A 14,912-nucleotide genomic window follows, 5' to 3' on the forward strand; every position below is an offset into this window, starting at 1 on the left:
CTTCCCCCGTCTGAAATTTCTGATTTCTGATGTCTTTTTACTTCTGTCCAGTGTCTCATCAAACAGCCTATGCTATAGGCAACCCAGGCGAGTCACTGACACATACATTATTTTTAATCAAAAGTTTCCTAAGACCACAATCTCATAATTTTTATTACACATCCCCATCCGCCAATATGGATGAAACGTTCACGTTTTCCTAACTATTTGATGCAGGATCTATGTCCAAAACAAAGCAACAACATAACTCGTGATTTTTATTGCCTCCCACAGAAAACATAGAGCTTCCTTGTGGGCGGGCCTTTAGAGAGACCGAAGTGTGACGTAATATTTGTTGTGGAAGAAGAAGAATCATCGCAGTAACTCCAACGCCAGAAGAATGGAGACTAACAGGGATGATTGGAAGGTATTTCTTTATTTAAACCAATTGTAGGGCTCTTTTTATAAAGTTTCCAAACGTTGACAACGTATCTTAGGTCAAGCTTTTAACATTTTCCCGGAAAACATCCAAGCTTAGTGACGTTGTTTGCTAACGGCATGCTAGCGTTTACTTTGGGAAAGATAAAACAACGTTTAGTTTAGTTTGTAGATATCTGCGTCTTTAACCACACACGTTTTAGTTCTTTACCAGGTCTGTCAATATCAATTCGTCACATTTCTCAAGTCTAAGATTCTCTTCGTTGCCTTTTAATTTCTGGTGTGGTGGAGTAACCTGTCGGACCAGGCTTGACAAGTCACGTGATAGCTGTACGTCAGCATGATTCTATATTAAAAGAGTTTTTGTGTCATGTGTGAAACGTTATAGATAGTACGGTTTTCCAAATAAAGAAGTGGTGACAACCACTCACTGACGCGTGGGTCGCGTTGGACTGCGGAGCACTTCGTACATTAGACAATAAGGGATTAGAGAAGATGCTACAGATAGCATTATTTGATTCAAGTTATCAACTGCCATCAGTGACAACGGTTATTTTATTTACCATTTTAGCACTTTGAAAGTGTAATGTTATATTTTCTTAAAATCCCACATTTCCACAAAAACTTGTGTGTGTGTGTGTCTATATATACATATATATATAATTTTTTAATTTCATTTGTTTACAGTTGATATTTGAAAAGGAGGGGGTTTACCTTCATACAAATGCCAAAAGGAGTAACCAAGAAACCAGCCTACCAGGCTACATTCGTATTGTGGAGCGAGTAAGTAAACTCTGTCTGTTGTCAGTTTTATGTGAATGGTAATTAACTGTCAGTATTGAAAACTAAGTAGATGTGTTATGACCACTTGTGCTACTACATAGTACTCAAGCTACATTATGTAAACGTTTGAGGCGTCTGCAACAACACACAACACATCAAATGAGACTGTAAAACGGTAGAACATTTTTCAACAAACTGACAAAGTGAAAAGTAGAAAATTCAGTGACCACCAATGTCACTATACTTGTCTTGTTCCTAGGCTGGAGTGCCAGCTCTAGAGTGGAGCCCCTTGGAGGATGAAGGCCGCAGTGCCCCTGCTGTGCTCTATTCCAAAAAGGTGAAAAGGGGATTTAGTTCAATAATTTCAATTATTTTAGATACAGTAATTTCATAAACATGTCCAGTGTTTTATTTGTACCGATGTTTGTTTTTATTAGAATGGAGAAGGTGGTGAGGAGGACACAAAGTTTGATCCTGGTTATGAGCCTGACTGGGCAGTAATCAGCACTGTAAAGAAGAATCGAGAACCTGTTCCAGTGCAAGCCTCAGGTGCTCTTTTCACTTTTCACTGTAAACTCCAGTACAGGGTTGGCAAACTGTTCCACAAAGGGCCACTGTGGCTGCAGGTTTTGGTTCCAACCTATCTAGTGCACAGGCACCGACCAATCAGCTGTCTGGAGATTCAGATTAGTTGACCAACAGCGGCCCCTTCTGGAACACTTTGCCACCCCTGCTCCAGTATATCCACACAATTATACACATCGAGTGGATAAATACAGAATGTCATAGAAAGGGTAAGATTTTTCAAGTTTAGATAAGAATATTATGAGAAAACCAAACAATTATTGCCCTGTTTTATATTATATAGTTTTTATAGTTTGTACCTTATTTTCTATCCTCCCCTCTTCTAAGTCACCTTCTCCTTCTGTTGGTGGTTGGTATCATACTGCACAAATCTCTTTTAACAGATTAGAGTTCCAACCAACTAATACAGGAATAGCAAAGACAAAGTACTGAAATCAAATCTGTGTTGTCTTCACGCAAACCATCAATAAATATGTGCGGTATTCTATATTACAGTACAACAGCATTCCTCCCAACATTTGTTGTCTGTGTGCGATATAATTTGGTTTTTGATCATATTTTGAAATATCCTTCTTTATAAAACTTATCCTGCTTTATTTTGTATTGTTACAATGACATAAACTGAACAGAATATTGACTGTATGGACATTCCTTCAGTTTTTACCATTGCATGTGCAATAAATGGAACATGTTTCCAGGGTCGATGAGTAATTGCTTATCATAATTTCAATATTAATTGTATGATTTTTTTTTTCTCCATTATCACGTAGCCGTATTTCTTTGTCAAAAAGAGAGGTGACTAAATAATAATAATAATAAACTCTGGCTGTTTTTGTTTTGTGAAGCGCACCTGTTTCACAAGGTTTTTCACAGAAGTTTCAGGGTTATTCTTTTACACGTTTGGTAAAAAATCTGTCAGTTCTATTTATCAGTTTTCTTCTCTTATTAATTAAATTATTCCATTTTTTTTGTGGGTCTCTGAATGGCCATGTCTTTCATGTGCTGGTTCTTCTGGGGGGCTGCTATGGGATATGTGACAACCACTAATAGTAAGTAAGTTTGTGTGATTTTTTTTTTTTTTTACCAACCAGTAATAGTAAGTAAGTTTGTGTGATTCTCTTCATTCACCTTACAGGTCAGTGGTCATTCTCTCTGCCGCTCTCTGAGCTGTACTCGCTACGAAAGGCCCGTTTTCCTTTGGGTCGAAACCTCTTGGTGCTGACCAGTCGAGGTGGACACCCGCTGCCTCCTCTGCACTTCTACAGAGGAGGGACTAGGGAACTTTTTAGGGCCCTGACACGTTACCTAATCCTGGATCAGTGAGTGTTATACATGATTGTCATGATGTGTCAGTATATATGTAGATGCATTACATCAATCCCATTGTCATCATCAGGTCACCAGTGGATGGGCGGCTCTTCCTCACCTATCCAAGGGACTCTGGTGCCCTCTCTCAGTCATTTGACAAACTGCAGCTCTTCGATGATGGTCCTGATATTGTCTCGGTAATGTTTTGTTTGGCACTTTTTTTCTTTTTTTTTATCCCCACTTTGCAGAAATTTGCACATTACTAGCGTGAGCAAGTTAAAGCAGTAATCTGTGCTTTCATGTATACATTTTAGATACAGTCAGGCATGCATACTGTACGATGGTACTTCCCCCTTTAATGAAAGTTAAAAAAAAAGAGAAGATAAGAATGAACTGCTGTAACAAGCGACTGCTGTTTACCACATACTTTTCAATTTCGGAAAGCCCGTTGTAACTGCAAGTCTTTGTTAAATGAATAAGTCGTTAAGTGAAAACCAGCTGTAGTGCAAAACCCTTTTAAAGGAGAGAGAAAAGAGACAGATTGAATTAGGATGATTGCTGAAATACTATTAAGAACCCAATAATGTGTCTATTTTTATCTGTACCACTGTATGAGTTGCTTCCACCTAGTGACTTGAGGCTTGTTATCATTCATGGATTACAGCAGTGGTACACTTATGTCCATATGCACTATACTGTACATTGCATTCATCTCATTTACCAAGAAAAAAGTGTTCAGCTTCACTTTCCAGCCAACCAATGTTTTGGAGTTGGAAAATATGCATAAAAATTGATGATTTTTTTTTTTTTTGTCAGTACATTCACTTGCCTAAAATTATGCATTGAGAGTATATTATTAGGTTTTGTGTTTTCTGTGTTTTTAAGGAAGTATAGGAGTATCAGAGCATCTGGACATACTATCTAGAGTAGACTTAAGCTGGTCAACAGTCACATTGTCCTCCTTTCTCACAGTTTCTAAAATAGACATTGTCTTGATGGTGGCACAAGTCTCTTTTTATTCCAATATTACCTTCCAGCCTATGCATGAACAAAGAATCTTGAACAATTCCTGATAACAGCCTATTGGAAAAAAAGCTGAATTGTGGAATCATGAGACAAGTGAATATTTTTAGATTGTTTTTAGTCTTAAGTGATAACTCTATCCGACATTTGACAACTAACAATCATTTATTGTCACCAAAAATTATGACTCGGCAGTAAACCAAATTCAGCAGTTGTCTTTAATTAGAAAAAAAGTGTTCATTAAAAATAGAAATCACACTACATCAATACATCCTTTTCTTTCTCTTTGACAGAGATTCATTCTCGATCCGTATGCCACCACATTTGGTGGTTTCTCCAAAGTCACCAACTTCTTCAAGGCAGCTCTTCGTCCTCCGGACTCCTCCAGTCAGTCCTGTACACCTCGGGATCCAAGTCTGCCTTCACAGTCTGAAGAAGAGCCTGGATTTGAACTGATCACATGTGTATGAGACCAAAAGTCTAACAGGCTTATTTAAGATGAATTCCATAATTCCAGTTGTATTTTTTTTCTTAATTAAGGGTGTGGAGCTTGGTCCAAGACCTAAAGTAACCAGGGGACCACCTCTGGACAAGTGGGAGGAGTTTCTGGACGCCGAAGGCCGTGTGATGAACCCAGAACACATAAAAAAGCTTGTCTTTAAAGGGGTAAAATTCATGAATTTTTTTTTTTCTTTTTCGTGATGTATTATGTAGTTTAGGGTTCAAGACAACAGCAGATTGTCTTTAAACTATATAAATCATGTGGTTGTATTATCTTGCAGGGCATCCAGTCATCTTTGAGGAAGGAGGTGTGGATGTTCCTTCTGGGTTTTTACCCCTGGAACAGCACTGCTAAAGAACGGGAAGACATCTTATCTAGCAAAACGTTGGTTTTTTTTTTTTTATGTTAATCAATTGAAATAGCATGGTGCTAAACACCAGCGCACTAGAATTGTACATCACCACTGACTCAATTAGCACGATACATGGATTCTTAAGCATTTAAGTTCATTTGTCAGTCTCCTTCTAGACCATCAGCTCCTGATCTTGCAAGAAAAAAAAAAGAAGCTTTGTAATGCATCACAAACAAAATGTCTCTACCCCTGTCTTCAGAGATGAGTATTTTCGTATGAAGGTGCAGTGGAGGTCCATAAGTGAAGAACAGGAGATGAGAAACTCGCTTCTTAGAGGATACAGAAACCTGATTGGTAAGTGTTGACGTCTGAACCTTTGACCTTTGGTCAGGTGCTTGATCAGACACTTCATCTGTGATGTCCTCGTGTTTCTGTGACAGAGAGGGATGTCAGTAGGACTGACAGACATACCACTTTCTTCTCTGGAGATGATAACCCAGGACTCGTTCTGCTCCACGATGTGCTGATGACGTACTGCATGTACAACTTCGATCTGGGTATGAGCCATAAAAAGTACACCCTGGAGCCACCGCAAAAAATGGTTCAATGGACAGTTTACATTTTTCATATAAGTGTAGGGAGATATAAGGTCATTTTAGAGCAATTTGATCACTTCTACCTTTTGATTTCGGTTGTTGTTGTTTTTGTAGTCGGGAGGGAGCAGTTATTGCTGTCTTCTGACCATTTGTGGGTGTGAATAGCTTTTGTCCCAACATTTCACTCTTTCTGCACCAAAGTTTTCATATTGAAACATTTATACACTTAATTTCTCTACTGGGTAAACTAAGTTTCTCTTTGGCCTTTTAAATATCTTTGATTCTTTCGATATTTTCCGGACCATACGTCGCTCTGGAGTATAAGTCGCACCAGCCAATGTACATTTTCAGTGTTACAGGAGTAGCAGATACTGGTACACAAGCCTACAGTGCCCTATCGCGGCTGTCAGTGAAATTATATTTTTTTAATATATAAGTCGCACCTGAGTGCCATTGTCTTTCAGATGCTACTGTGCAAAAATTTAAGGCCACGGTGCCGAAGCTTTTGACCTCACTGCCAAATGTCACTACATTTGAAGGTAGTGTAAATAGCCTAAATATTATTCTTAACCAAACTGACAAATTGGTTGATTATACAGCAGCCCTAAAACACTAGACTACACTGCACCCATTAAAAAAAAAAAATTCTATCCAGCATTGTCAGGCTGCTCTATTGAACCGTCGATCCCTTTAACTCTGAGCAGTGACCAGTTTATGGACCTCTTCATTAATGTTAGTTGTCTAAATATTTCGTTTATTCATGTCAACAATACTTCCTCTAGATCAGACACGGGCAAACTACGGCCCGAGGTTTGGCATTTTAATTCCACCAAACTTGTCCGTTATACTATTTATTTTCTGTTTTCATTCCACTTCTGACTTTTCCTTGCAATGCGCGCATTTCCCCAATAGATAGCGTAGAAAAGGCTAAAAACATCTTTACGTCTTTATGCATGACTTTTACATGACATTTATCTTAACTTCACACAAGCACAAACGGTAAATGACGAAGTACCACAAGGTTCAGTATTTGGTCCAATTTTATTTACACTATTTACGCGCCTATTAGGAGATATTATTAGAAAGCATAATACATTCATCCATTCATCCGGATTGCACACAAAAGGTGCTCCATCTCCAGGAATGTCCAAAGGCATCAAGAACTGGATGTCCACCATCTTCCTATTTCTAAGCTTGGATAAAACAGAATTATAGTTAGCCCCAAAAATCTAGTAGAGACTTAATATTTCTATATTTATTATTTGGATCTTATTGTGGCTGTTTTGTAAACGTACACCGTTGTGTGACATGTAAAAGACATGAAAGTTGTGTTGAGTATGAAAACGTAGCCCGACATGTTATCACTCATATTTGGCAAATGAATTAATTACAAAATCATCATTATTTGAATTTTATTTGGAGTTACAGTTAGACTTCCTCTGGCCCTGTACTCCGTCAAATTACTGCCTTGTTTTGACTGTTTCTGAACTGGTTTCGTTTCTGTTCGTTAGGTTACGTGCAGGGGTTGAGCGACCTCCTCTCGCCAATTCTCTATGTCACTCAAAATGAAGTGGAGTCTTTCTGGTGTCTGACTGGTTTCATGGAGCTGGTGGTAAGAAAAACATACATCCAACTGATTTAACGGCTTTAGTCAGCCAGTCTGGGTTAGTGAGTAAGAAGTCTTAGTCTATGTTTCTGTCACAGTTTTCAATCAGGAACTCCCGAACACAGTTAATGTCACTGCAAAATCTGGATGAACGTAAGCCTAATGGTTGTCCTAACGGTTTTGTTACTCTGCAGCACCAGAACTTTGAAGAGTCTCAGGAGGCAATGAAGCAGCAGCTCCTTCAGCTCAGCATCCTCGCAGAAATTGGACTACTATATACTGTATATTATTATGTTATATTTGATTCAAGCTGAAATTGGCAGGTAAATAGTCTTAAGTAGTACTTTTCATAGTACTTTTGTTGACGCTGCTGCTTGTACTACAGTAGCACAGCTTGACACACATACTTCCTATGATTTAGATGAACTATAGCACTTATCCATCTTTGGTGACCCCTCCCACACTTACACATTTGTCAGATACCTCTAACCCTTTCACGCATGACGGTCACTACAGTGGACAGCTATTAAAATGCCATTTTCTATGATAAAGAATAGGTTTTGATGGCAGTGTTGCATATAAGCCTCTACAGTGGACGCCTGAGAATCACCCAACACTGCCATACAGTGGTCAGCCTTTGCAACTGCAGAATAATTGTGTCAACATTCAAAAAGAACATTTGGTGTATAAAAACAGAACCGAATCAGTTCTTATTTTTATGTCTAAAAACACATTAAAATACAAATATAATTGGTGATCTCTGATTTAGAGACATGGTCCATTGCCAGGGTTTTACATTTTGATATGGGTAACCATTAACACACGTGACATAAGTCAAACAGGAGATGGCCCAATACATTACCACCAATCAGGAGAGGGCAATAAGATTGAACAAGAAAAACATGTCATGCGCACTGAATCACAAGAAGTATTTTTTTCTCTTTAGTTGAAAAGTACCGCAATATAAGTCCCATTTTTTTCATAATTTGGCTGAGTTTTTTTTTCGACATATACTAAGGTGCGACTTATGTATTATAATATATAATTTCACTGGTTTGGTATTTTCACACGGACAGCCACTAGAGGGCACTCTAGGTTTGTGTACTACTATCTGCTACTTCTGTACCAATGAAATTTACATGTTTGGTATTTTCACACTGATAGCTGCTAGAGGGCGCTCTATCTGGTTGGTACGCAGCTATATAGTATAGACATAATTATCCTTTTTTTTTTTTATTCTTCTTTAGTTTCTAACATAACTTTTTGTTTTCTCTGTCAGACTCTCAGGACAGTGGCTCACTCTGCTTCTGTTTCCGCTGGCTGCTCATCTGGTTTAAGAGAGAGTTTTCCTTCGAGGACATTCTTACCCTGTGGGAGGTGACTGGTGTGATGTCAGCTGCGTTTACCATTGTCAGTTCGTTGGTCCTCCTCGTCAACTCCTTCTGTTCTTTCTCAGGTCTTGTGGACTGGTCTTCCCTGTAGCAACTTTCACCTCCTGATCGCCTCCACCATTTTGGAGTCTCAAAGAGGCGAGTTGATTGGCTCCGATCACGACTTTAACACAATTCTAAAGGTATGTTTCATAATCGGTTGCAGATTTTTTCGTTGTAAGAGGGAAATCTTGATTACGTTTTGTTTCTTTTGTAGCACATTAACGAGCTGACAATGAGGTTGGATCTACAGAGTATCCTGCACCAAGCAGAGTCAATTTACCTGCAGCTGACACAGTGCAAGGTGAGCACGTTTCTTGCAGTATTTCTCAGACATCCAAAATTCATCAAGCGGGCCAGATTGTGGATCCCCTAGTACATTTTTGTCAAACTCAAGGCCCGGGGGGCCAAATGCGGACCGCCAAGCCATTTTGTGTGGCCCGCTTAACCTATAACATAGGTTAAGGTTTCTTAACCTATGAAATTAAACAGTTTTTTTTATTACACAGCAATGAACAATGTACAATATTTGTAGCTTATATAAATAATAATCAATTGCAGAAACATGTATTAGTCTGTGATGGAGTAGTTACTTCTATACCAGTGGTCCCCGTGACCTATTATTTTAAAATATTAGCATGATTATCTTTAAATAACAAAAAAGTAAATGGATATGACTGGATTTTTTTTTTGTTTTTTTTTTTGAATGAAGTTAATTAGTAAAAATTACCAAATCACCTATGGACTAGTACTGGTCCGCAGACCGGTGGTTGGGGTCCCCTGGGTCTATACAGTCTTCCATTTACAGCCGGCCCTTCAAGGGGAACTGTATTGCCATTTGTTTGGAACTGCTTTAGATGAAACCCTTAGATGAATCTCTATGATGACAATTTCTTAAACAATCTAGTTTTCCTTCAACCCAGATATCCTTAAAATAATTCTGAGGTAAGCAGCTCACTTTTTTTTTTTTTTAGTAAGGTTTTAGTGTGAGGGTCTGTGTCTCAGACAGCTTTTCAGTAGAGAGAGGGGACGTCTTTGGGTTGAGAATTACATCCCTGCACTCGTACTCACTTAAGTTGAGTTTTCAAAATAAACCAACAGCTTGTTTTGTCTTCTGAAAGAGGCATTTTCTAATGGACAATAGGAAGGAAAAACTCTTCTTCTCTTCTTTTTCTTTTTTTTTAACCTCTCGCCGCCCTTTTCTCAGGACCTCCCACTGAAGGTTCAGGGACATCCCTGACTCTGGCCAATGGGAAGCAGCGTCTCCTTAACCAATTACAGACTGTGGAACTACGTGTTTGCACCATCACTTAAATCTGTGTGTGTTTCAGTTGCAGGACCTAAACAAGTGTGATCTAAAACAAATGGTTTTCTATAGCGTCAATCTAACGTTTGAAGATTTGTAACTGACAGATGTATTTAAACATTTGTAAAATTAGGATAAAAAAAAACAACAACAAATGATTCAACTATATTTAACCAACCGTATAAAAATGACAGCGGGTAAATGCAAGTCACTGATGGCCACCAGATTATAGTTTTCCAAATCTGTTTTTCTGGTTTCAGGATTTTTTGACTAAACGCTAACTTGAAGTTCCAAGCGTGAGCTTCTTTTGCCACCAGAAGACTATTTCCTAATTTTATATAGAGAGTTAATGGCAATATTGGGTGTCAGAATTGTGTATATCGCTTTATTTTAGGTGTCTAAAACAGGCATGGGCAAACATTTTGACTCATGGGCCACCACTGTTCTAAAATTGAACGGGGGATGGAGCGTCCGTGTGAAGATAAATGTATAAATGCTAAAAAGCTTTTATCATTTTTATAAATGCCAAAATGCTTAAAAAGCTTTTATCATTTTCTACATCAGCTACTGGGGAAATGTGGGTATTACAGGGAAAAGACCGAAGTATAATGACAATAAAAATAAATTATATAGTTTGGAAAAGTTGAACGGGCCGCATCTGGCGCCCGGGTCTTAGTTTGCCCATGCCTGGTGTAAAACATTATATAACGACCAGATAACTGTAAATTTGAGCCTTAGCATCAGGAAGTTGTTTTGCAACTGAAGGACTGTCAACTTTAATATGCTTTTGATGTAAACAAGTATACGCATCCTGTTAAACAAGTAGATTATCACATATTTGTTTTTTTTTTTTTGTTTGTTTTTGGGTTTGTTTGTTTTTTTTTTCATTTTATAAATCACATATATATTATATATTAAGTCTTTCCCGCCTTCACATCCCGCAGACTCTGGTGTGGACACGTTGTCTTTTCATTTTCTGAGAAGTAAAGCAGATCAAGTGAAGATTCTTTTACCTTGTATGAAGTCGATCCTATGCAGAAGCATCGCCTGCCGTTTTGTTTGGACGTGCGACGTGTTGTGTTGCAATTATGGTTTATCCGCACATGATCAAATAAATTATTTCATTTATCTAATAGGCCTGTCATTTTCCAGCTCTCCTTTTGTATATTTTAGTCATTAGCCAGCTAGCAACTGGTTGTTGTTGTTGTTACATGTCTACTCTGTTATCTACTTAAGTGTTTAACAAATAACAATTATCACGTATAGAAACGTTTTTCAACCTTGGAGGAGGGATCACCTGGAATTCAAATGGGCTCACCTGCAATATCTAATCATTGATTAAAAAAAATGACTAAATAAAAACTTTTTTTCAATCAAAACTATGAAAATACCACGCATGCTTTGTGCTCTAATTTTCTTCTAGAAAAAAACAAAACAATTGTGGGATCAAAATTGGGTCACAAGCCAAAAAAGGTAATGCTAATGTATAATGTCCAACATACTGTACATACTTTTTTTCTTCACTCGGTAACTTTAGGCTAATCTTTAGGAATGTGGTGGTCTGATGAGTGCTAAGTCAGTAAGGCTTTTGCATGCTGTCAATGTGTGTGCGGCATATCAGAAATCACTGTTGCCACCTAGTGACTGGAGGCTTGTCCACCGAGTGCCATATTACATCGGAAGCCCCTCACGCCCCGCCGGCACCTCACCGTTCCCCCCCCGACAGACGCACAGAAATAACTAGCTAGACAGACAGATTGACAGACTGACTTGATGCTATCTTTGCCAGGAAAGGAGACCTTTCAAACACGTCCTCAGCGGCCGATCAAAGCCCTTAAGAGGTTGCTGTTATCGCTGTCCCCGCGACAAGGTTCTAGTCTGCAGTGGCGTCCGTAACAGCAAATCATCAACAGCTACCCAAGTGAGAAGCAGAAGAGAAGCCGCAGCCCACGTCATTGCAGCAACAACACTCTTGATATCCTTTGTTTAGTAAAAAATGCTAAAAATGCTTTTAGCCTTTTCTAAAGCCATTTAAATGTGGAAATGTGGGTATTGCCGGGAAAATATAATGGTAATATAAAAAATATATATAACTTGGACAGGTTTGTTGGGCCTAATTAAAAAGTCAAACGGACCGCATTCTAGCCCCCGGGCCGTAGCTTGACCATACCTAGGTTAGGCAAACGTTTTGTCTATGTTATGTGTTGTTGGTTTTGGACAAATTTTCTCACCGTTAACAAATTGGATTGGGTTTTTTTTTTCCCCCTTCTCACCCTGTGTAATTTTTTATTTTATGACCTGTTCGCCACTTGCGATTGGCTAAACTTTGCGTTGTTTTCTTTCTCCTCCCTCTCCTACTCGTGCAGCCAGCAGGTGTCCTAGGGTTTAAATGGGACTACTGTTCTCCACTATGCTGGGAAATGAGCTGGAAAATCAGGGGTGGGACCAGACACGCCTCTTATTTAGGATCTGTCGCACTTCTTTTTCTTTCTGGCCTTCTCTTCCCATGTTGTTTGAATACAGCTGTGATGCATGAATTTAGCCGGGCACTAAAACAGGGTTGACTATTCCACGCAGCCGGTGCTGATGTCCCATCTTTCAACTCCACCTACTCCTCATTCTGACCTCATTTGACTTGCAGAGTCAAACTCATTTAGGCCCTCATTCAAACTCAATCTGCCTGTCTTTTAGAGTCTGTATGGTGGCGGACCTTGTGTGTGGTTTTTTTTTTATCTCCCCAATTCATCCAGTTTCATGTAGCCATAATACTGTTCCTAAAGGTAACTTAACTAACTTTAATGGACATTTTTTTAAAACATTCAACGCTTACAGTTACTATTGTAACAAACCTGATCAAAACTGACTTAAGGTGTTGTTGGTGATGAACCTTGGGCTCATAATGCTAGGCTATGACTTAAGGTGTTGTTGGTGACGCTCCTTTCATTTTGCAAACGTCGTGGCGATGACAAATGAACCTTGGGCTCATAATGCTAGGCTGGTTCCTAAACTTTTTCCTGCTGGGCCTTCCTTTGGTTCATAATAACATTTTTTCGACCATTTCGGCAATTGCTTTTACACACCTTAAACTTCATGCTAGTATCGCCAAATTTGGTCAGTTGGCAGGAGTGTGATTTCCTGTGTGGGGAACGGAGCCGCTACTGCTGCTCCAAGCTGATTGAATGCGTGACGGGAAAAAACGAGAGTGAGAATTAAAGATAACGACCTTCTTTACAATGTTATTATCGGATAATCATTTCGTTTCATTCATTCATTCTGAAGCTTTCGAACTTATTACACACAATATATTTTCTAAAAAAAAAATTTTAAAAGTTTTTTCACTTTTCACTTCTAATTAAATAAATGTTTTTGGTTTTTTTTTCGAACAGCACCTGTAACACGGTGGTTACGCGCTAGCTCTTTCCTGCATTTGCGCCCCGACTGTAGTTGGAATGCACCAGGGCAGAAGCTAACATTAGTGCCCGGGGGCTAACTCCATTCACTTTGTGCTTGTCGAGGGTTCAAAGCGTGTGAAAAAGTACCAGCTTATAGTCTGGAAATTACAGCAAATATGAAACTATAAAACTGGTATTTAAACAAGAAAAAATGTCAAAACATGGCCAACATTTTAATATGGGTTGGGTTCTGGTTCTGCTCTAATTTTTTCTGTCGGAAAAAAAAGTTGCTTTGTCTTCCGTAAATGTGTCTCTGTTAACGGCATGTCGCACAAAGTTAGGTTAAGCATTTGGGCTTAGGTATCAGATCTATCTAACATTTTTTTTTCTATGTTCTATCCTGCAATTTCGACCGACAGCTATCCCGAGAATCCGTCAACTTGTTTGGTTACCGATAAATCCGATGAATAATTTCAAATACAGGAAGTACCCAATAACTAACTAACATTTGAACCGATAAATAAAGCAGCAATGGGTCAACAGATCTTGTTAAATATAACAAAAAACGTAAACAAAAAAAAAAACGTATTTTCTCCGTGAACTATCACAGCTTAGAAAAAGTGACACGCGATCGCGAATCCATGTGCCCTCGTTGAATAGAGGATGAATTATTTATGCTGGTCGTGAAGATTGTCGTGTCTCGTGCTGGTCTTTTCAGACTCCAATTTGAAATGTGAGCTGCCATTGAAACCTTTAATGTGTGGAAACACCACCTGTAATGAGTCACAAATACAATCTCTATTCTGTTTTGGCAAGTGCGACCCCACTGTGACCATCATGAGTCCCCAGGGGATGAGGGAGTGTGCGAGGAGTGTCTTCTTCTGAAAATGCAGCAGCCGTAGTGAAAAGGCCAGGGCCTGTTGTCTGACACTGATTTGTAAAGGGAGACAATACGGCTCATTGACCTGGCCCGGCTCTACTGTCTGTTGCACATACCTCGCCCTGCGCACAGCAGATTGTCACAGGCGCGGGGAGGAGGGATGGGAGCAAAGGAGTGACAGGACACAGGTTGCTTTGACAGTGACAGAAGAAAAGGGGGGCGGGGGGGGGGCCAAAACAAATGGCAGATAAACACTATGATAAAGACTATTTGGGGTTTTTTTTTTAGTTATTTAATTTTAATTGTAAAACATGGCGGTGGGTATATTTTATTGATAAGCTATAAACATAAACTATGAACATAAACACTATCAAACTTACAATAAGACATCTAAATGAGAAGGTTTTTATTCTGACATCAGGGTCAAAAGACCAAAAAGTCAAATTATGTGAGAGAAAGAGTCAAAATATTTTTGATAAAAAGCAATATTTAGAAATAGAAAAATGAGAGTTCACAAAAAGTGAAATCCAAAAAAAAGTGCCAATATTGTTAAAAGTTAACAGTTAAAGACAAAATGTAAAAAATAAACATAAACTATGAACATAAACACTATCAAACTTACAATAAGACATCTAAATGAGAAGGTTTTTATTCTGACATCAGGGTCAAAAGACCAAAAAGTCAAATTATGTGAGAGAAAGAGTCAAAATATTTTTGATAAAAAGCAATATT

At 38.7% G+C, this 14,912-nt stretch overlaps 1 protein-coding gene across 1 annotated transcript; it reads left to right on the forward strand.

Annotated features, from left to right (window-relative positions):
- Nucleotides 1-11: 11 nt before the first annotated feature.
- Nucleotides 12-14,672, forward strand: tbc1d17 (TBC1 domain family, member 17). The gene is made up of 19 exons (XM_008329172.3): nucleotides 12-87; nucleotides 274-406; nucleotides 1,105-1,200; nucleotides 1,460-1,537; nucleotides 1,638-1,749; nucleotides 2,921-3,104; nucleotides 3,182-3,290; nucleotides 4,410-4,580; nucleotides 4,657-4,782; nucleotides 4,899-5,002; nucleotides 5,230-5,324; nucleotides 5,411-5,527; nucleotides 7,078-7,178; nucleotides 7,367-7,448; nucleotides 8,428-8,549; nucleotides 8,629-8,745; nucleotides 8,820-8,906; nucleotides 11,698-12,777; nucleotides 12,828-14,672. Exons 2-18 carry the CDS (start codon nucleotides 380-382, stop codon nucleotides 11,896-11,898), a joined length of 1,929 nt encoding a protein of 642 aa, XP_008327394.1. The 5' UTR covers nucleotides 12-87; nucleotides 274-379; the 3' UTR covers nucleotides 11,899-12,777; nucleotides 12,828-14,672.
- The last annotated feature ends 240 nt before the right edge of the window (nucleotides 14,673-14,912 follow it).

Source organism: Cynoglossus semilaevis, chromosome 17, assembly GCF_000523025.1.
Source record: "Cynoglossus semilaevis isolate Cse_v1.0 chromosome 17, Cse_v1.0, whole genome shotgun sequence".
Classification (NCBI taxonomy): Eukaryota; Metazoa; Chordata; class Actinopteri; order Pleuronectiformes; family Cynoglossidae; genus Cynoglossus; species Cynoglossus semilaevis.

Bases quoted from the DNA above. Each gene is read 5' to 3' on its own strand.
- tbc1d17 (XM_008329172.3), top strand. From the start codon at position 380: ATGGAGACTAACAGGGATGATTGGAAG. The intron at 1,750-2,920 runs GTGCTCTTTTCA...TTCACCTTACAG, and splicing joins TGTTCCAGTGCAAGCCTCAG to GTCAGTGGTCATTCTCTCTG. The intron at 3,291-4,409 runs GTAATGTTTTGT...TCTCTTTGACAG, and splicing joins ATGGTCCTGATATTGTCTCG to AGATTCATTCTCGATCCGTA.